Source organism: Dryobates pubescens, chromosome 9, assembly GCF_014839835.1.
Source record: "Dryobates pubescens isolate bDryPub1 chromosome 9, bDryPub1.pri, whole genome shotgun sequence".
Lineage (NCBI taxonomy): Eukaryota > Metazoa > Chordata > Aves > Piciformes > Picidae > Dryobates > Dryobates pubescens.
Genome location: NC_071620.1, coordinates 34,271,449 through 34,293,665, shown reverse-complemented (window position 1 = coordinate 34,293,665; position 22,217 = coordinate 34,271,449). Strand labels below are relative to the sequence as shown.

The 22,217-nt window shown below is 42.1% G+C and overlaps 1 protein-coding gene across 1 annotated transcript; it reads right to left on the bottom strand.

The window, feature by feature from the left end:
- Positions 1-2,102: 2,102 nt before the first annotated feature.
- MYLIP (myosin regulatory light chain interacting protein) lies at positions 2,103-20,592 on the bottom strand. The gene is made up of 7 exons (XM_054164272.1): positions 20,326-20,592; positions 19,075-19,265; positions 7,617-7,802; positions 6,627-6,824; positions 6,122-6,286; positions 3,814-4,234; positions 2,103-3,474 (listed from the first exon to the last, which is right to left on the bottom strand). The coding sequence occupies exons 1-7, from the start codon at positions 20,410-20,412 to the stop codon at positions 3,385-3,387; spliced, it is 1,338 nt and encodes a 445-aa protein (XP_054020247.1). The 5' UTR covers positions 20,413-20,592; the 3' UTR covers positions 2,103-3,384.
- Between the last annotated feature and the right edge of the window lie 1,625 nt (positions 20,593-22,217).

The window sequence follows — 22,217 nt, the reverse complement described above, 5'->3', positions numbered from 1 at the left end:
TGTCCTAATATCCAACCTAAGCCTCCCCTTCCTCTTATCCTATCACTTCTTACCCAGGAGAACAAACCAACCAGCCCCCACCTTGCTACCACCTCGCAGGTAGAGAGCAAGGTGGTCTTCCCTCAGACTCCTTGTAAGACTAAGGTTGTAGACCTTTCTCACCAGTTCTGCTGCTCTTCTTTGGATAAGTACCAGCACTTCAATGTTCTTCTTGTAGTGAGGGACCCAAAACTGAACACAGTATTCGAAGTGTAGCCTCACATGTGCAAAGTACAGGAGTATGACCACTTCCCTGATCCTGCTGGCCACACTGTTTCTGACGAAGGGCAGAATGCTGTTGGCCTTAGCCATCTGAGTGCACTGCTGGCTCATATTTAGTTAGCTGTCAGCCAACACCCCCATGTCCTTTTCTGCCAAGCAGCTTTCCAGACATTCTCCCCCAGGCCTGTAGCATTGCTTGGGGTGGTTGTGACCCAACAGCACATTGGCAAACAAAAGCCAACTCTTTCTGCAGTATGGATACAAGGCATGTGGAGTTCAAGATTTCCTCCTGTGTCTTTTATGCTACTCACATAGCACTTGGCAGCTCACGTTAGGCTCAGCACTTACTATAAAAGACAGTGTAGTGGAACTGCAAACACTGAGCAGCGCTCTCCATAGCCGTTTTGGATAGTTAGTATATAATGATCAACTCTATTCCAAACAATGCTTGTAAAGGAAACTGAACAAATCAAAGCTATTCTTACATTGCTTTGTATCCAATCAAGCTCACATATAAACTCAGTGAGGCTTTTAGTGACTTGCAGCATTCAGAAGTTACCCAATGCTCAGTTCTCAGAAGAGGTAATAGCATTTCATTAAAACCACAGTAGCTGTGAAGCATGCTGACCAGCTGTCCTTTCCCCTCTTATCTGAAGAAACCCATGAGCCTCTTTTTGTCCTCAGTGCTCTCTTTTGCCAGTTCAAACCTGGGATCCCAACAGTCTCAGGTACAACCAGGACTTGCCAGACCCATCTGAACCTGCAGCTCAACTTCTGCCCCATTCTCTCTGAGAAGCTTTGCAAGACTAGGCAGAGTACTTTCACAAAATTGCACTTTGCCTGCATTCCACTGATGCCATTATAACATGTCATAACCCCCCTTGATTAGAGTTCTAACTACTGGAATTATTTTTATTAGGGATGTCTAATTACAGAGCCAATTTAATTAGAAGGACCTGAAGTTAATGCCTGCCAATTTTAACAGCTTGATCTGGTTGAATGTTTTAAATCAGATGCCCATATTAACACCTATTTGTATTAATTTACAATCTATGTCATCCAGCTGCTGTAGAATGATGGATTAATGTTACTAACTCAACTCAGTGCAGAACAAAGTGATCTTGAGAAGCAGGGAAGGTTTGCTTTAGCACTACTGTACGCTGGCACAGCAGCTGGATAGTCATACCTGAAGCTGGATAGTCTTACCCAAAAACACTCATTTACCAGTTTTGTCTTTGCAAAGGTCATACAGGGCGTCACAACAACTTTTTAAGTGACTTCAGTTCACACTTGCCAGAGTAAATTCCTGAGGATTCCAGAGAGCTTTGGTCTGGATACCAGCACGTCTTACATCCTTCAGCTTATTGGTGGGGCGGTATGCCCGAGACCACACTGGAAGTAATCAAGCACCATCTCTTCAAGAAAAGTGGAGTCCTAAGTTAGTAAATACAAAACCACACTGACACATCTGTAATTAAGAACTTTCTGCTAAAACTCCAACTCTCAAATGACATTTTGTGTTTCTCTCATCTCACTGGAACATACCCCACATATTTGGACAATCTACTGCAGGAAGTTCTTCACAAAGTTAATTCCAAAGGCTGTTTTACAGTTGGCATATGTTAGCTATTCCACGTACAGGGCCTGACCAAGGTGGTTATACCATGCTATTTCCTTCCCTCCCTGGAAATTTGTACACACCTGAGCAAATGTTACCTCTTAAGCCAGGACACAACATTCAATACTGTAAACATGAAACTACTTCATACTGTATTTCAGTTCAGAAATGCCTCAGATGAATTTCAGAACAAAACTGAAGTCTTATTGATAACACAAAAGTAGATTTTTAAAGTCCTTTATTAACCTGAATATAAAAAGACAGAAGTTGCCTACAATATAGGACAAAGCTCTTGCTTCATGAGGAAACAAAATTTTCTTTACAAAGTGAAAAAATAAATACCCTCTTTGAGTAAGGTTTATATGCTAATGTGTCATAAAAAAGTAGAGTTTTAATATTTTGACAAAATGTCTGTGCAAAGAAACAGATGCATAAACACACATTACTGCTACATTAAGGCAATATGAAAGTATAGTCAGAAAATCTCAGTAAAGTGACAGTGTACTTTTTTAGCTTTGATTAAGCCAGTATTGCACCCAAACACAGCCTCTAGTTCCTTCTGTACCCTGGGAAATACACTAGGAAACCAGAGCCCAAAATGCCCAAGTAGGAGGGGATGGAGATCAAGAAGTTTTAGCAGGAAATGACATACCCAATAAAGATGTTAACTGAAGAAAGCATTTAAAACTATACGCAACCCTTACTTCAGAAATTAATGGTACATGTTTAACAGTTTAAAATCAGTCTCCAAAAATAAAGCCAACTGAAGGGGCAGCTGGCTGCAGCTCCAAGATGATCAGGCAAACCAGATGTGGGAAATGTGGGAGTGCATCGCCCATCCAGAGTTTCACTGTGAGTGAACTCGTATTAACGCTGCCACAGGACGCTGCCAGCCATACTTTCCTGACCCACCCTCCACGCTGAGATTAAACCTTCCCACTCTTCCAAAGCTATGATCTCAGAATTATTCTCTCTTTAATAGAATTCTGAGTTAAAACACAGCTGCTTGTTGAAGCCTTGTAACTTTAGTTTAAGAACCATTTTTTAAAAGAAGTTCTCTCCTCTTTAAAGCAGTTTACTAAAAGCAGAAACTATGAGCCGTACTAAACCGATATTTGTAAAAGCCAGTCTCACTATTAAAATAAATGGAATGCCAGTACTAAAAAAGGATTTTGAGAGTGTAAAACAGAAGGCTGCATTGCTCTCACTGGGTATATTGATGTGGGTGCACCACATTTCTCCAGGTTACCAAACTTTGTGGCAATGCTGCCATGCTACAAACTTATACAGCCTTCTCCTAACATGAATTGCTTATGCTCTGCTCTCAAAAGATGCCCCAAACCATTCTGGACATGCTGAAGGAAGAATATCTATGTGAAGAAATGCAGTATTTTTGCTTTTGATCGTGGATAGGTGCCAGAGCGAATGCCTTCTTCACAATCGATGGTTGTGTTTCATATTAGTGCAGTTTAAAGAGTACATGATGGTTTAAAGTAGATCGTAGATCATATCACAGTCAGATTGAGAAGACTGGTGTGGGTTGGCAAGTACACGTGCTGGACATGCTCTACACGAGACCTGCAAACAGGACATGACTGGAAAGGAAAAACATTAGGAAATTAGCTTACTTGGTATTTTGAGTGTCTACACTTATTGAAGACTTCCCTCCATGCACACATAACAGCACTTTTCCTTCATCTCCAAACTTAATGTTACCCAGTGTGAGGAACATGCAAGCTAAGTCTTCCCCTCACGGCAGTGAGGTTAGCACAGCGAAAGCTCACCTTTTCCAACATCATCCGAACAGGTATTTTTTAAAAAAGTAAGTTTTACTAGAATATCAACATAAATGTTTTAATCCATAACTCTTAGATATTCAGAAAAACAAAAATTTAAGTGTTTGGTATGTCACATGTCAATAGCATGGCAATTACCTGTAATTGGGCAGCGCAGGTCTTGCAGCATACTGTGTGGCCACATGGACAAAAGGTTGAATTGATTTCTTCTTCACAACACACCATACAAAGCATGGACTCCTTCAGCTTCCGCAACTTCTCTTGCAGAGCTTTTGTTTGCTGGCAGCTAAGACCCTCACAATTATCACAGTTCATGCTACTTTCTGAAGATTTAAGGGGAGAACTTGGTGGGGTTTGATCACTTCTTGAAACAAGATCCACAATGCCAGCATTGTAAAGAGCTCGCCTTGCATGATCATAAACTTCTTTTGATGTTCTTTTAATGTCAAAGACATATTTTTTACCAAGATTAATGTTTTCATTCAGGAATAGAGATGCTAGGTGGCCCTTTAAGTCTCTGCTATACTGCATCATGACAGCACTGGTGACAGTGTCACACCTATAAAACAACAGGACAAATGCAAGCTTTGTTAGTTAATACCACTAAAATTATCCCTACAATAATTTGTTCCTGAAGTTAAAAGTAACAGCACTGAAATTCAACCAAACTAAGCTCTTGAATGCTGTTTGTGTGACAACTCTCTGAAAAGTATAAAGTAGAAAAGTGACAGTTATTTTAAGAGCCACCCATGGAAAGGGCCTTTACACATTATACAAAGAGCCAACACTTGCTTAATCTAGAGTTCAGCTTTACAACACCTCTTTACATGGCAATTTCCAAACACTGCATTAAAGAATTCCAATTATTAATCTTTGGCCTAACAGCTCTATCTTAGACATGCTCTCAAGAATTTAGCATATAGTCAAGTAATGTCTTCAACCAAATTTCCACACAGTACTTTACATACTAGTATTCTATCATCTGAAGGGAACCAGTGTGAATGCAGCATAGAGAATTAAGCCATAAGCATTCGCTGCTGAGTATTTCAGCCACCCCAACCATGCCTGTCACATTTCTGTGATACAGTTAAAATCTACAGAAGCCTATTAAGTCAATTCACTTCCCTAGACAACATAGAAAACAAAATGCAAACACCCAGCAGGGCCTCACGGGGTCTAAGATCAAAGATCTAAGCTTATAGCCAAATGCTATTGCCTAACTAAAATTATGCTACAAATAAAACCAGAAACTACAAAGGACAGCAGAAGTTAGAAGCAGAGCCAAATATCAAAAAGTTAAGACTGATTTAAGAAGTTATGTTTGGATAGCCTGGAAATAAAGTATGAAGAGTGCAAAGCAGCAATGGAATGGCACGTAATCACAGGGCAGAACGAGACACATTTAACATCAAGCCCAAAAAATAATCAGTGGTTAGAAAGACAGCTGGTTGATGTTAATTGCTGTAACTACTGAAATGATCTAATTGGAAAAGCTGGACAGATTTTTGCCTAGTGTACATATTTTCCTCTGCTTTAAGTCCATTTCTTCTCTTAAAGTAATTGAAACCAGTATGTGGTAGTTAGAAAACTCCAAGTGTCTTTGACTTGCCATTTCAACAGGCTTAGCAATCCTATAAATGACTATATATAAAAAAAGAAAGGTTATTTAGCTTTTAAGGATAAAGGCACTTTCCACAAACTGCTACGTTGCACTTTCAAAGTGAAAATGAACTCCAGGTGTCTGTAATGATGGACTGAAGGTGCTTCCTCAAAAAATACATACAAAAATGGATTGTCTTCAATACTTAGTTCTACTTAGCAATGTGGGACCTGAGTAGGAATGAAAAGAGATTTAAAAAAAAATCAGCACACAACCAACGAGTCTAGAACTCCTGCTTCAAAGAACAACAGGATAGAAAGAACCAGTGGCTAGCTTCTGGCACAAAACGAAGTCCTGGGAATATGGGCAATGACAGTGGAACTGCAGGAGGATTAAAATACATGGGATGGGAAGGTGGCACACAAATAACTTCTAGCAATTGGAGGAGACAAAGGAGAAAAACCATATGTGCATATGAGCTGCATCTACATATTCTGGACAGGATCTTTGATCTCCTTTGCACTCTCGTCCTCCCTCTTATATGGGGACAAAAATTGTACATCTTGTTTATGAAGTACCAAAAAACACTTTTAAGTTTAAATTCTGAAGAGTTGTTATATATTGCAGTAGACTGAGAAATGTTGCTTACTTGTCTTGCATTCCCATGCCACAAAATGGAAAGCAGCAAAAACCTGTTCAGCTTCTGGACTTAAGAGGAAAGTAGAGACTGCAAAGAATGAAATATTGCAAAGAACTGAGGTGCAGTCAGGCTGCTAGATGCTTAAGCACTTAATTCAAATACTGCAATAAAAAGCATCAGCAGTTGCCTCTAGTGGCAGTACTGACCTGTAAAATGCATGTGTCTCTGTAATTGCTCTGTAGAGTCCACTTGCTGCCCTTGTACTAATCATCTTAAACAAGAGAACTACACTATTACCAGACTCCTTGGTAACAGTCAGGTAGACATTCTTCCCAGACTGAGTTGCCATTTGAACAACAGGATAAGCAATTCTGTAAAGGAATATAAAAACAAGAAAGGTTATTTAACTTTTAAGGATGATAAAGGCGTTTTCCACAAACTGCTACAGTGCAGTTTCATCAGAAGTTACAATGATCTACAGTTGTTGTCTGTAATGCTGGATTGAATATGCTGCCTCTAAAAGGCATATAAAAAAATCAAGAGCATTAAGGCCAGCTGTCATCTCAATTATAAGCAGATAGCGACCTCAGACCCTAGACTCCGATAGCTCCTTTCAGTGATTCACAGAGCAGTTTTGCATATTTATGTAAAACGACAGGCATGCTCAGTACTTCAGAAAAGTAGATGAAAATGGTTCCACAAAACACATACCTGTTGATAGGACTGAAGTCATCTTTACAGATGGATATGCCTTCAGGTCCAACACCAATAAGGAGTTTTTGCCCTTCACTGTCTCTCACTGAATGCCACTCCACCCCATAGTTCTCCAGTGTTGTAACAATCTGTAGAACCTGGTATTCAGCAGAAGCCTGACTGAGACCTTCTAGCTCCTTGTGTTTTGCAATAATGCTGTTGATAAGATTGAAGACAGGTGAAAAAATCAAGTTGATGCCATTACTGTTAGCAGCCTGTTTTAACTTTTTTTTTTTTTAAATGACCTAGTTAGATTAATTGCTCCTGACTTGCTTTATCTGGCTACACATTTCCAGTAATCACAAACCAGAGGGAATTAAGAATTACCAAAACGTCCTGAGAATGTTCACTGGGAGACACTGCTTTGAAATGAAAAAGCTACATGTAATCAAGGCTTTCCAACTAAGACTCCCACAACACAACTGCCTAAACAACCATTAAGTTCATTAAAAAAAACAACAATAAAACCAACAACCAAAAACACCCCCCCCCAAAAAACCCCAACAAAAACCTACAGAAATTGTGACACACAAAGTTTCTTGATATTGAGAACTATCTACAAGGGTGTCTCAGGAACCCTGTTTACTTCCCAGTTTATGGATACTGAGCCAAATAAATTCTTTTTGCTTTCTTCCACAAGTGTAGGTTTAAGGCATACTTGCAATTTGATTACCCTGCTCGCAGTATTTAGGCATCTGTATTTCCCCTATTTCCCCAAGTACTGGAGTCCAGTAGTTTTTGCTTTTCACAAAAAAATACTCACAATTGAGCTGAAAATTGAACTGAAATTAGAACATCAGTTCAAAATACAACCTGCATATTTACCTCCAAAAGTACTTATCATTACCTTTGACAACACAAGATCAGCAATCAGCACTTATGAGGTTTAACAAAAATCTGAACTTTTTGGTCTCAAAAAAGAAGGTTTTATCATTGTGCTAATCTTACCTCTCCAAAATGGTAGTGGTGAGCTCTTTTGCACATAACTCTTCATAATTGTACTTGGCTGTGTTCTGGTTATAATCTCCAAACTTCATCTGTGCCAACAACGCACTAAGTTCAATTGCATGCTCTGAAGAACACTGAAGATTACCAGCAAGAAGATCTTCTTTTATATGCAAGAAAAACATATGCCTGCAATAGAATCAGAAATGTTTGCCTTCACAAAATGTTACAAGATGTTTGTAACCAAGACACTAATCAAATAGTGTATCAGATGTTTGGTAATCAAGATTTTGCAATGAATGTACCAAGCAGAGGAAAGTCTGGCACAAGGGAAAGAGCCCCATCCTATTATTCACTTACACAGATGAGGCTACAAATGCAGGTAGTATCTAAAAGCACTGTTATAGGAAATGAGCACTTTAACATCATGAGACTAGGAACTGCTTAACTCCTAAGGCCAACTAGTAATTTTAATTCCATGAGTAAAACATCAATAAAATGTATTTGGATTAGTTTCACATGCTTAAATTTTCTTGGTGGCCATTTACAAGTTACCCTGAAGAAAAGCAGATTTGTGACGAAACCAGCAGGTGAACATTTGTCATGCCACAGAAGCTTGTTTTCTCTACACAGCTGAAACCTCTGCCACCAAAAGATGATGGTGGTTTGGCCAGCAACATGATTAACAGAATTAAACATCTGAAAATATATCGTAAAATAAAATAGAAAAACACCTATAGCGTAAGCATGTTTGTCAGACAAACCTTTCTTCAGGCTTGGGATGCAGGCAGGTTTGACATCTAGTTGGAAAATTCACAAATCTGCTCTTATTTATCTAATAGATCAGGTAATTAGACAACTCAAAATTTCCTACAACACTTAAGAGCAGGCTGGTAATTTCCCCTGCAGTCTGCCTTAAAGTCTGTGACTTCGTCTGTATCTTGCCTCAAGGAAGACAATAAAAATGAGCATTTGTTCTTAAATCTTAACATATTTATGGAAACCAGATGATGTGGCTATGTATCACTGAAAAAAAAAAAGAAATCTTTTAGTAAATGAAGCCTACAGCCCACAGGAATGTGTGTCATAGCATCCATAGTAATGGGACACTGACTTTTTACTTTTCTAATAAAGCACAGCCTACTTTTCTTAAAGAGATGTATTGCATTACTCATCACTGAAATTCAAGATGCTAGTAAGTGATTTGCTTTCCTTCAAACAGCAATTTTTAATATTATCTTACACACATCCTTTTGCAGCACCTTCAATTCCATGTGTAGCAAGGCAAACAGAGCTACTTCTTCATTACTATGAACAATTACATAGCTTGCAAAATTTGTATTTACTCTTAGCTCTATGGTAAATGCTGCAGCTGCAAACATACTCTCCCCCAAAAGATGCCCCCCATCCAGAACTTTTGAAATCAGGAAAAAAAAATGGTGTTGAATTATCCCAAATGCTGCCCTACAACCCATTTCCTGCAGCAAGTCACAGCTCCAACATCTGCCTTTGCAAGCAGTTTGAGACATGCTGGAGCTTCAGTGGCAAGAGGACCGTAACTTCAGACAGAATAGTTGTCTCCACTGTTTAGGCTTTCTTGGAGGAAGTCCCAAACCTCTGCTCTGATGCCTTTATCTGACCTGATTCTTAACTCTTTTCTGTGTGGCTTGGGCCTCAGAAATTATGTACACTCCTTTTGGGGCTCAGTCCACAGATCTAAAGTATTTGAGAATAACTAAAGCACTGGCCAAAAAACTCAGATGGTAGGCATGTGCCTAAATACCAATCAACACTTCGTAAAACAAATTACTCTCTTCCTGCACCTTTGATCCTCTGTCACTATCAGACCAGGTTTTCCACTCATCATAACTATGTATTAATTACACACACAGTATTTTAAAGAAACATCTGACAATTTTATTCTCATTAGCTGACACACATTTACAGCTACTACAACTCAATGCTTGTAGTTTTATTCTATGCATATGACAGCACTGACTACAGAGGAAAAACTCAGCCTTCTCCCCTTTCTGGGAAGACCTTATTGACAGCAAGAGGGAGCTGAAAAAAAGATCATCCCTGCAAATACAGATGTATTAAAGAAAAAACTGCAGTGGAGGTATGGCTTTGTCACATCCCAGTACTAAAAGGCCAGTGATGACAGTGTGAAACAAAGAAGTTTAAGGTACAGCGTGAAGCTGCATCACATCAAGTAGTGTGCAGTAACTTCCCAGAAGTGACTTGTATCACACCTAGGGGAAGGTACCTCAGAAAGTAAGCCACCTTGCATTTTTCACTGGGGCCAAAGGTATAGCACATATGAGGGATAGGCAGAGGAAAGTAACTAAAGCTATGCAAACTGACATCCTGGCTTGCACTATGACAAGCCAATTTTTTAAGTCAGAAAACAGACAAAACCACCTATATTTAACAGTCCATTTCAAAGTCATTGGTCTGCACCTAACAAAACCATTGCTGTCCCAAGTCCATTGCCTAAACCCCTCCTGTAAGAGGTCAGAAACTAGTTAACAGAACTTGCCAGTGAAACAGGGTGTCATGGGTTGAGTTGATGTTTTATACCATGCTGCTGTCACACCGGTCTCAAAATGAAAGTGATGGCTAGAGCAAAAGTATCATGGGGCTTGAAGTTCGGATTGTGATATGAAAGGCTTTGTGTTTTGGTTGATAGGTCCAGTGTCTGGGCATTTAGGGTGTTGGATCTTTTCTGCTGGGCTGGCTTCTCCATGCTTGGCTGGGGGGAACCATTTTATCCCTGGCTTCTGCTTGCTGCTTCTGCATTTTTGCTACGCTTTTCTGCCAATAGGCTTAGGTAACTGTGCATTGTATAATTTCCAGTAAAACTCTGTGTGGGGAGAGAGGAAGGCTTGTGAGAGTGGGCTGTGTTAACCCAGGACAGTCCACATTTGGCACCCAACATGAGGTCTGGGCCCAAGTGCCAAGTTGAAATAACAATAGAATTCCATTCTGCTAGAGCAGATTTATTCACCCCGTATTTGTTCTGGTATATTCCCCTTCATGTCAAGGCATTCATTTTACTGTGTTGCCTTTTTTGATTACACTCCTGCTCTTATGCATTTTTCCAACTTGTTCTCCCTATGGTATCCTCCATGGTACTCTTTGTCACCTTGGAAAAACAGTGTAAGGCTGCGGCGGTACTGTGCTGTTTAGTGGCATGTTTGATATTATGAGTGGATTATTTCACTGGTTCTTAAGATGGTTTCTGCATGCAGTACTATAATTTATCAGTAATCTGACACAGCTGACATGAAAGAGAACACTTGTTCACCTTTTGATGGTTTTGAATATCCTTGGCACACCAACGCCAGGCTGCTTCTGTTGCCATGTCTCTTAAATGTGTGTGTGCCTGGTCTTGACCATGGGAATACAGATCTTTTCCAAGAACACCCTTTGGAGACCTGTCCTGAGGCTAGATAATTATGAGAGGCAGAATATGTGAGAGTATTGGCAAGCACCGAGATGGTGGTCACCTCTTGTGGTTTGGAATTTCACCCAAAACCCTGGCAAGCTGGTGAAATGTTTGGAAAGTCTGTTGTCAGCCCACAAGTTCCCAAGAGACAAAAAATCACCGTGTTGAGGTCTGGCCCATGCCTCTTAAGCCCTTCTCATCACTGTTCAGAGTGCTCAGAGGCAAGAGAAGGTCTCTGGGCATACAGACAGACCAATGGGCATGGCAGCTGCACCAGAGAACCAGCCTGTACCAGTACCAGCTGCCCCTGTACAGAAAAAGAAACTTAAGGAAAGCAGACCCTCTGGTAAAGGATGGGATCAGTCAAGGTCATCATGGGAAGGGGAAGCAGAACAAGGGGTGGTCACTCAGTCTTTTTATCTCTCACTTTAGAAGATGGCCATGGACAAAGAGAGTGGATGACATGACTAGCAGGCTCTGGCAATGCAGGGAAGTCTCTCTTCATCCAGGTCTGTAGGAACTGTCCCACACAACTGAGCAAATCCAAGAGAGCACTTTATGCTCCCCACAGGGATGGTCCCATGTTTCAGCCATGAGGAGCAGGTGCTTCCCTGTCCATTGGGGAAGATCTGTGAGGGACATGCCACAGCATACCCTTTAGTTTTACTTACATGACAATGGGGAAAATAAAGTGGGATAAGCTGCATAAGTACATGAATTACATGGAAATTCTCCCCAGAATAATGCTGCCTCAGTTTCCAGTAGAAAAGAGCAGACAAGCTGGTACTGCTGCTCATCTGCCTGCACTCCCAAAACATCTACACAAGATGCAAGTAATTCCAGTCAGAATTAGAGGGGCCCTGCCTCCAACCAGATGGAGAAGGACAACTCGTTTTTTTTCCAGACTGTGCAGACCCATAAGAATATGAACATTTAGGAGATACAGGCACACAGTGTAGTCTGATGCCATGAAACTACAAAGGGTGGAACCTGTTTGTGTTTCTGGTGTGACATGGGGGTCCCAGCACCTGGATGTGTTGGAAGCAGAGCGCCGCAACACAAGCTACAGTTTGCTTTCACTCGGATAGGTGGAAGGTGGCTAGAATTGACTGCCCCAGGGTGGAAACAAAGCTCCACTATTTGGACTGGTCATGGACTGATCCAGATGGTACTGGATCACAATGGAGCTCCAAAGCATCTCCAGGGAGAAATATTCTGTGCACTGCAAAGATGTCATTTTGAGTGAGAGGAGACAGTGGTATGACATATGATGTACATTGTTTGATATTAATTGCTGCTGGGCATGACATAGATGGTATAGAATAAGGGGTGGAGAATGTCATGGGTTGAGTTGAATCTGCAGATGATAGTCAATACCCTGCTGCCATCCTGCCAGTTTCAAAATGCAAGTGCTGGCTGCAGCCAAAGTATCATGGAGCTTGAAGTTCAGATTGTAACAAGAGGCTTCCTGTTCTGGTTGCTTTTTCCAGTTTCTGGGGTTTTGGGGTGTTAGGTCTTTTCTGCTGTGCTGGCTTCTGTGTGTTTGGATGGAGGGAACCATTCAATCACTGGCCTCTGCTGCTTTTGCATTTTTGCTGCTTTTCTGCAAACAGACTAAGGTAACTGTGTATTGTATAATTTCCAGTAAAACCTTTTGTCTGAACCCATAGTTGTGGGGCTTGTGTTGCTTTCCCTGCCGAGTCCAAAAGTCTGAACTTTGCCAATCATCAACAGTTGTGGCTCTTCATCATCTTAAAACATGCCAGACATGTTGGGACATTGAACAGCAAGTGGCAGCTTTAAGAACGAACAGAACTTTCCATTTCACTTGTGGTCTGACAGCATTAGTACAAAAGGCAGTCTATATAATCTAAACCAGCCCTATAGTTCCCCTTCCGGACTCATGCTAGCTAGATATTCCTGTATATTCAATTACAGAACATTTCCTTTGAGCTTGATAGTTCAAAACAGCACACAAGTACTTGATTCAAGGAGAAAACATGAAGTTTGCCAAAACTAGACTTCTTTAGTCACTGCACAGGCAGATTTTTCCTTTTGAAGAGAAAAAGCATTTTTAGAATTAGAATGGGATGCCCTGCTTTCTTCAGATATACTGATAATTTTATATTCATTCTGAATCCTCATTTTTGTGTCAGTGCTTTACATACAATTTAAGTTTTGTGCCCATTAAATCCTTCAGTAAAATCAAAAGTATACTGTGATTAATGTATTTCAGTTGCACAAATAATTGGAAAGAAATGCTGCAAAAAGAGAAAGCTGCAAGGAGATTTCAGCAGACAGTCAATTTCACAGAAAACTATGCCACTAAAGTCACAAACCTAGAGATCACCTCAATTGCCTTTTGCCTTTCTCTGAAACCATTTATGCAGGCTGACTATACTGAAAACCACTACCAGAAACAGACATCAGTATTTCACTACAATGAAATCCCTACAGGACACTTCATTATTGCCAGTGGAATTGGTAAGTGCTATGAGAAGTGTGGAGTAATACACAATACAGGATTAGTTTCTTTCTTGGCTCACTGAAGACAATTCTGTGCATCAGGATTCAAAGTTGTGCACTGAAAGCGTTGTTTCTACTACAATCTAGGAAAGGAAAACAGGGCAATGAGATATCTGAAGATTCTATTGAAAGTTTTAAGCTCTAAACTTTACTGCCACTGAAAAAAGTGACAAATCCCAACCCTTTAGCCATGAAGTTCCTACATACAACTTATAATTCCTTAACTAGAAATAGAGCCAAAACAACCCATTCTCTTGCTAGACTACTAGCATGAAGTCGTAGCATACATCCCAAAGAAATGTCTGTTCTTTGGGGTATGACATCCCTTACCACAGCTTAAGGCTCTTTCCTACTGTGAAGCAAATCTGTAACTCTTGGGTCTAGGAGAATTAAAGTTAAGAGATGTTATTCTTGTACACACATCGATAAAAGTACCTTAGCAATATAATATAATGCTCTTTAAAGCAGGTAAGACCACTCCATAACAAAAAGCAAAGCCATCACAGTTACAATTATGCTCTTCAGCATCTTACTTGTTCTCAGTGAAGTGGGTGAAAGGTTACCAGCTGCAATTCAGCCCTAATTTAAACAAACAGATCCATTAAACTCACCCTGGTGCCTGTTACAGCAGACTGTTTTACTGCATTGTAACACAAACCACACCACTGCTGCATTGGCTAACCAGTGCTGTAAGATAACAGCATGTTCCTCAGATTTTCTACCTTCTACACATATCTAACTGCTCAAACTATTTTACAAGACAGTTCTTAATTATAATTACTAGACCTGGACAATGATGCAAACCCAAGGTACTTTGCAAATATAATTAACATACTGGCAAACATCATACAACTTTTCAACAGCTTCCAAAACAATTACCCATCTCATGACTGGCAACATACAGCTCTTTTGCATGCTTTGTGAAATTTCATGGCTTGTTAGCACCTGAGATGTTAAATTGTCATAGCTTATATAGGAATATTGGATTTTCAGTCACATTACACAGGACAAGTAACTTTACCCATTTTGACGTACATCTGGGTAAATGTTACATTGGTCAAAAAATTATTTGCTTCTGGATTACTTCTGCTTCCGTGCAGTTCCTGCAATGTCAACTTTATCTTGCCACACTGAAATACACTGTTCTCCTGGATGAGGGTTTGGCACAATAGGCCTCTTGTGCGGCTCAGCAAACACTCTCGTTGTGACGGTGGATGCAAGTTTCAAGACCTCTCAGCCCCGAGTTTCACAAAGAATGCTTTTAGGCCAAGCAGAACTTTCTGCCCCGAGACGGTGTGAGCCAATCGGGAGCTGCGCTGCGCTGCCCGACCTGCCGGGACTTGCCGCAGCCGCAAGCTGAGGTTACTGCAGGTCTCTGACCTGGGGTTACACCGCTCCGCGCCCCGCGGTAAGTCCCCTTTTCTCCCCCTATCACAGCCATCTGATCAGTGAAGGATAATTTCTAAATCCCAGCTCCTCGCTGGAAAAGTCAACGCAAACCCCAAAACACCGAACGCCCATAAATCACTGACTAAACCTGCCTTTTGTTTTTTAACTAACTGTAGCATTACCTAGTTTGGGAGCTCACTACAAGAAAGACATTGACGTGTTTGAGCAGGTCGAGAGAAGAGCAGGGAAGCTGAAGAGTTTGGAGAAAAGGTCTTCTGAGGAGCAGCTGAGGGAACAGGGATTCTTTAGCCTGAAGGGAAGGAGGCTCAGGGAAGACCTCACTCCCTGTAACTACCTGAAAGGAGTTTGTAGCAAGGTGGGGGGTGGTTCATTCTCCCAAGCAAGAGAAAATGGCCTCAAGTTGTAGTTGCAAACTACAGCTGCAGCTTAGTTTGGATATTAGGAAAAACTTCTTTCCTGAAAGGGTTGTCAAGCCCTGGAAGATAGGCCAGGAAAGGGGTAGAGGTATTTAAAAGATAGAGATGTGGTGGTGTCCAACCAAAACAATTCTATGATTCCATCAAGAAATACATAAGCAGAGAAAACAAACATGACATAAGGAAAAGTTTATAGAATCATAGCATTATTGGGGCTGGAAGAGACCTTTAAGATCATCAAACCCAACCAATCTAGATCTGGGACCATCACATCTGTCTCTTAAGCAGAAGGGTATCAGTCCTTTTAAACTCAGTGTGATTTTCCAGTGAAAAAAATGTGAGGTTGTTCCAACTCCTTTACACAAGCACACCATTCACATTTCAGACTTGTTTGTACAACTCTTATTTGACAGCAGCATATTAAATTTGAAAAGCATTCTTGCACTGAAGCACTTTGATTCCACTGAAAACAATTCCAATCCACAAAAATTCAGCACCATGCAGTTAAGCTAGAAACTGAAACTGAAATCCAAAGAAAAACAGAAATAAACCAGTTACAGCCCTGTAAAAGGAAAGAAAGTGTAGGAGGAAGGCTTTTTCCTTCCATGAATTCTCCCATTCACAAAGGGCCTGGTGAAGGCAGATCGTTGCTACAGTGGTCAAAGGTACAAATAACTTGCTGTCTTTGCTCTCAGTAATAAGAGAGCTTCCTTTGCTTAAGATTAAAAATGCACAATGTCCTGATCTTCTACTGGATCTCACACCAACAAAGATAACAGAAGACTGATGTTGGGTTACTAGATAGCTTTTCACATAGGCTATAGAAACCTGAATGTTAAATTGATATATACTCCTGAGTGTTAACCTGAAGTGCAAGACAAGGATTTCTACTGAAGCAATTGGACTGAGGTTAACAAAGCTTCTTAAGTATAGACAAAACAACTCGGTCACAACATTCACTACAATCATCATGAAGCACAACAAAACTTGGAATTACTTGCAGCTTCCCAGATTCCAAAAGCAGTCTCAACATGCATCTGACTTATATCTAAAAACTACACCAGAGGCAGCAAGACAAATTTCCTCAGTGCTCTACACACAAGGGACTAGAAGGCAACAACTCTGCCAGAAGCTCCCTCTACATCAGTTGTGCACGTAACTGCTAAATGGAACCAAGGATACCCATCATGATTTGTCAACCAGTACACTGATTTTGTAAGTAAAGATAAGACAAACTGTCAGTGCTCCAATTGTACAGCTAATCCTTACAAGCCTATGACATAACTATTGATGTAAAGTTCAGTGACAGGCTTAACAAGTTTTTCAGCTTCTCCTTGTTACCACAAATGCTTACATGCAACCAACGTGAAGAAACAGTTACATATATATGCAAATCCTCAAGCAGACCCCAGCATAAAATTTAATCTACTAAAACTGTCAACCCCACTGAAATACACATTTACCACAGGCACTATGGAAATCTAGGTCTGCAACCCACAGACTACTGGGCATATACAACTAGAAGCCAGTTACTGCAAACTAGTTTACAACTTGTATTTCTAGCAGGAATGCTAAAAATCCTCAGGATGTAGACAAGACTAGAATAGAATTAACCAGTTTGGAAAAGACCTTTGAGATCATCAAGTCCAACCTATCATCCAGCACTATCTAAATCAACTAAACCATGGCACCAAGCATCCCATCCAGTCTCTTCCTAAACACCTCCAGTGATGGTGACTCCACCACCTCCCTAGGCAGCCCATTCCAATGGCCAATCACTCTCTCTGTGAAGAACTTCCTCCTAACATCCAGCCTAAACCTCCCCTGGCACAGCCTGAGACCATGTCCTTTTGTTCTGGTGCTGTTTGACTGGGAGAAGAGACCAACCCCCACCTGGCTACAACCTCCCTTCAGGTAGCTGTAGACAGCAATAAGGTCTCATCGGAACAGTTTAGTTGAGGCTTCAGGACTATTCATGTTTTCAGAGACAGTGTGATGTTAAATTCTAGTTTCAATGCTTGCTTGCTTTCCAAGATGAGTATTTCCAGAGTAGATTTTTAATACATCTCTTCTGATGATTGTGCCTTGGTATTATGTTAAGTTTAGGACATTCTCATTTCATGCATAAAAGCTAGCTTACCCCACCATCTTTGTAGTGGACAAGCACTTGCTCCTTTGATGTATGCATACAAGCTGTTATTCTCCCCACACAACCTGTCTTTTAGGCCCCTGGGGTATGTTTCACCAGTTCAAGCCCTCTATTAACTTACACAACCTGCCACGTCTTGCACTGACAGTGTTGAAGGCAGGAACACAGGTGTCTGCAAAAATCGGGTAAACATTCATCAAGGACAGCATAAAAATGCCAATCATGTCAGCTTTAGGTTTCCTCAGATGCACTCTGATTTGGTCTGTGTGGAGAGATGCAAATAAGCTCAGGGCAATCTCTGCTGCAACATCAGTTATAAAATTGTTTTGCTCCCTTTGTTCTACACGAAAAAACACTTTTCATTATCTGGGTTTATACTTATCCTCACTAAGAGTATTTCAAGAGGAGTACAAATTTTTTTAAGCCCAAAGATATACTACAGAGAATTCAATTCATCTTTTCAAAAATAAGGTACATCCAAACTGGAATTGCTTAGAAAGCACCTGCCTATCTAAAGCTATTACATAGGACAACTAGGGGCTAACTCCTTAACATCCCAGAAACTTCAGCCCAAATGGTTAAGTCCCTGCACTCCAGAAGCTGCTCCCCTGCACATCAGTTCAAAAAAACATGTGCATGGTCCTAACTTAAACCCTTTTTCCTACAACATAATTCTTGAGACAAATATTCTGTGCAGATCAGACATATTGTATCCATGGTCTTAATTTTCAAAGTACCAAGTTAAAGTGGTAGTCAAACATGTTTTGTCATTACCATATAGACACTCATTTCAGTCTACCCCATTTACATTAACTGTACTATCTAAAACTAACAGGAAAAAACTGCTGAAAGGTGAGGATTAAATAGATATGTGCTCTACTTTAAGGACAGCTCAATTGCAATTCATGTGGCAATCAAACTCAAGGAGTAAAAGCAAGTACTATTAATCTTAGAAGACTTAATTCTTACAACTGGCTAACAGCAAAGCAATGTAGTTAAAACTATTCACAGAAGAAGCTGAACAGCTGTTTCTTTCCTAGCCTCAAAGGGCCCATAGCTATTTGAAAGTTAGTGTAACATAATACCAGACAAAAAGGAACTCAGCAAGTTTTTTTGCTCTGTGGGAGGAATTGTTTCCTGCCTTTCTGAACCAGTGGTTTCAAACGACCTAGAGTAACACCACTGAAGAGAGGTTACTATCGGACACACAAATACCATATAAATAATTTGCTACTGGTAGCTTAGTTTCTTTCAGCACCAAGTGCTCATGGAATTACCTATACTCATTGCTTACTGGTAGCTACATGATACCTACATTATTACCAGCTTTATTATTTTAAAAAATAAAAAAGGAATTACACATTTAAACAACACTTAAGGTTTCAAAACTATACAGCAACATCAAGTAAGGTTACCAAATAGAATAAATAAAACGAATGTGTAATCACTTTCATAAGTTACAGAAACTGAAACCAAGTAAGTTAAATCTACTTACAGCTATCTTTAACTTACCTTGTCTGTTCTTGTAAGATAAGATGTGGCTCTACAAAAAACTTGACTCTCAATTTCAATCGATAAGGGGCTAAACCATCCATCTGCTGGGAGATCCTGTTCCTCAAATTAAGCCACAAATTCTCCCCTTTGCTGCCAGTGAACTGCAGTCCAAAATAATCAACTTCTATTATTCCCAACCTTCTGCAAACCTGAAATAAGAAGTTCTTTATTGCGAGGCTGCAACACAATGATATAAAGTATTATCTGAACCAAGTACTGTTTCAGACTGCTCACTTAAAATACATCATTCTGTCAGGCTCTTTATATAAAGATTGCTTAATTGGATTTTTAAGTTGCACACAGAACAGCGTGTAGACAAATAGTAAGAATAAACAGGGAATTTCTCTAGTAGCTGAACGCTACATGAAATTCCACGGTCAAATTCTGTTTCCCTTTCTCACCCTCAGGTAGGGCACTTTAGACAGCGGATTTCCAGAGGAGTCAACATCACAGCCAATAACACTTTCTAGACCAGAATGAGAAAAAAGTACAACCCACAAGTTTTATTTAGATGCCACCAACAGGCTGATCTGCTACGTTTGGCCCTCTCCAGCATCCTCACGGCAGCCGCCGCAGCGAGGCGACGGTAACAGAAGAGCAAAAGCACCTGGACGGCAGCTTGGGCCAGCACGGCCCCAGCAGGCCCCGGAGACCGTTCCGGCACCGCCTGGGCGGCGTCACCTCAGCCAAGTGGGTTCCATGCGCGCCCCCCACCTTAGGAACGGAACGGGCTGCAGCAGGGAGGCCGAAGCCCGCCCTCCCAAAAGGCGCTGTAAAGCGGAAGGGCCGGAGCCCCCACGGCGGGGGGACGCAGCAACCTCAGCATCCATAATGGAAGGGGGGGGGGGCGTAATAAAATCAAAGGGGGTGGGGGAAAAAGCCAAAAAGGAAAAAAAAAGAAGCCAGAGAAGAGCAGGAAGACTGCGGCGGCGGCGGCAGCTCCCCGCCCCCACCCCGCGGCCGCCCCCGCACGGCCCTGCCACGCGCCACCGCCGCCCTCAACGGCCAGAACACGCACCGCCGAGGCCCCGCTCTTCGCGCCCCTCTTGCCCTCCCTCCGCCAAAGCCGGTGCGCGCCTGTCGGGGACCAACGCTCCCCGCTGCCCAACGGTCACCACTGACCCCACATACGCCGCTGCCAAACACCTCCCGAGCCCTCGCGCCCCGGGAAGGCAGCAGGACAGCGGGGAGGAGAGCGCGGCCCCTCACCTGGTTGAGGCAGTCCTCGCCGTTGGCTTTCGCCTCTACCTCTACCTCCATCACCACCGCGTCCGGCCTGGTCACATAGCACAGCATGGCTAAGGACAGCCAGCGCCGCCGCCGTCACGGACACCCGGAGCAGCCGCTGCGGCCGGCGGAGAATCGCAGCTGACGCTACAGGCTGAGGCAAACACGCGTACCCCGGCCACCGCCCACACAACCAGCCCACCCACGCCTGGACACACAGCCACCGCCTAACACGCTGTCCCCACTGCATGCGCTCCGCCGGCTCTGCTCCCTCCACATATAGCCTCCGTCTCCCCCTCCCCACCCCGATCGGCACCTGCGGACCAATGGCGAAACGCCGCTCATCGCTGCGGGCCGCCGACGGCACCAATCAGCGCCGCCGACATCCCCGGCAAACGGCGGCGGACGTGGGGGGGGGGCGTTTGTTGTTGTCGCTCTCTGGCGCCCCCCACCGGATCTCAAGGTCAGCAGGCCGCCCACCGGACTACCCCCAACACCCTCGCCCCTTCCGGGCGCGGAGTGGAGCAGCCGAGCTGCAGGCTTTGCCTCTCCAAATTAGATTCATTAGCCGCCACTTGCAACAGCCCAGTACTTTTTTACCATGGAATTAGGTCCACTTAAATAATAGACTCGTAGAATCATAATTTTTTTGATTAGAAAAAAACCTTAAGATCACTGAGTCCAGCCGTTAATTCAACACTGCCAGGTCACCATTAAACTATGTCCCTCAGCACCACATCTACACGGTTTTTAAATATGTCCAGGGATCATGACTCCATTATTGCCCTGGACAGCCTGTTCCAGGGCTTGACAACACCTTCAGTGGACGGTTTTTTCCTAATGTCCAATTTAAACCTCCCCTGGTGCAACTTCAGGCTGTTCCCTCTTGTCTCATCTCTTGTTACCTGTGAAAAGACACCAACACTCATCTTGCTACAATCTCCTTTCAGACAGTTGTAGAGAGTGAGAAGGTCTCCCCTCAGAGTCCTTTTCTCCGGATCAAACAACCCCAGTTCCCTTAGCCACTTCTCAGAAGGTTTGTCCTCTAGACCCTTCACCAAGTTTGTTGCACTTCTTTGGACACACTCTAGCACCTCAGTGTCACTGCTCAATGAAAGCAGAGACCAAATTCATTCAGTGGGGACTGTGCACGAAATTAATTTGAGAATAAGTAGCCATGAGCTATGTGACAAGCAAATATTTTCATCACTTGCCTCTAGGTTTTGCAAACACTCCTTTTCGTTGCGTGGAAAATACCGACCAGATTAATGCCCTCTCTCTCATACTCTCTTTGGCCTTAGTTCAGCTTAGTGTTATGCAGCACTCAAAGCAGTGGAAATATGAACATTTTAAGAAGGACCAGTCAAGGCCAGGGAAGGAACACCTGCACCAGGTGATCCCTTAGAAATATTGGACAAACTTACCCAAGATACATGAAGTGGAGTTGATGATGGCTGCTTTAACAATGCAAACTGAAGCAGCAAAGAGAACCATGTACACATTAAGCAATGAGCAGGATCCCTGAAAGAAATGCAGATCAAAGAAGTACTGGGCCGTGTAGTGGTGAGGAACAAGTAGGCTGTTAGGGGAAGAACTAAGAGAGGAAATGCAGATTTGAAAATGCAGTGAAGGATAATAGGAAGAAGCACTAATGCAAGATCACCACTGGGATAAATATTAGCTTGTTCTCATATGGATGGGTCACCTGCTTCCACATGGGTATTTCTGCTGTGCTTATCAGGGTTGTTGGTATTTTTAATTTGTGTTTAATGAACTCTCAGAACAGATGCTCATTCTGCTGGGAACTCTGCAAACACTGTATATGGAGCTCTGTCCATTTAGTTCATGTGAACTCTCTAACTAAAACTCTGCTA

Excerpts from the sequence above, each read along its gene's own strand:
- MYLIP (XM_054164272.1), bottom strand. The coding sequence starts at position 20,412 with ATGCTGTGCTATGTGACCAGGCCGGACGCGGTGGTGATGGAGGTAGAG. Across the intron at positions 19,266-20,325 it reads GCGAGGACTGCCTCAACCAG|GTTTGCAGAAGGTTGGGAAT; the intron begins GTGAGGGGCCGC and ends TTCTTATTTCAG. Across the intron at positions 6,825-7,616 it reads ACCACTACCATTTTGGAGAG|CATTATTGCAAAACACAAGG; the intron begins GTAAGATTAGCA and ends TCTTATCAACAG.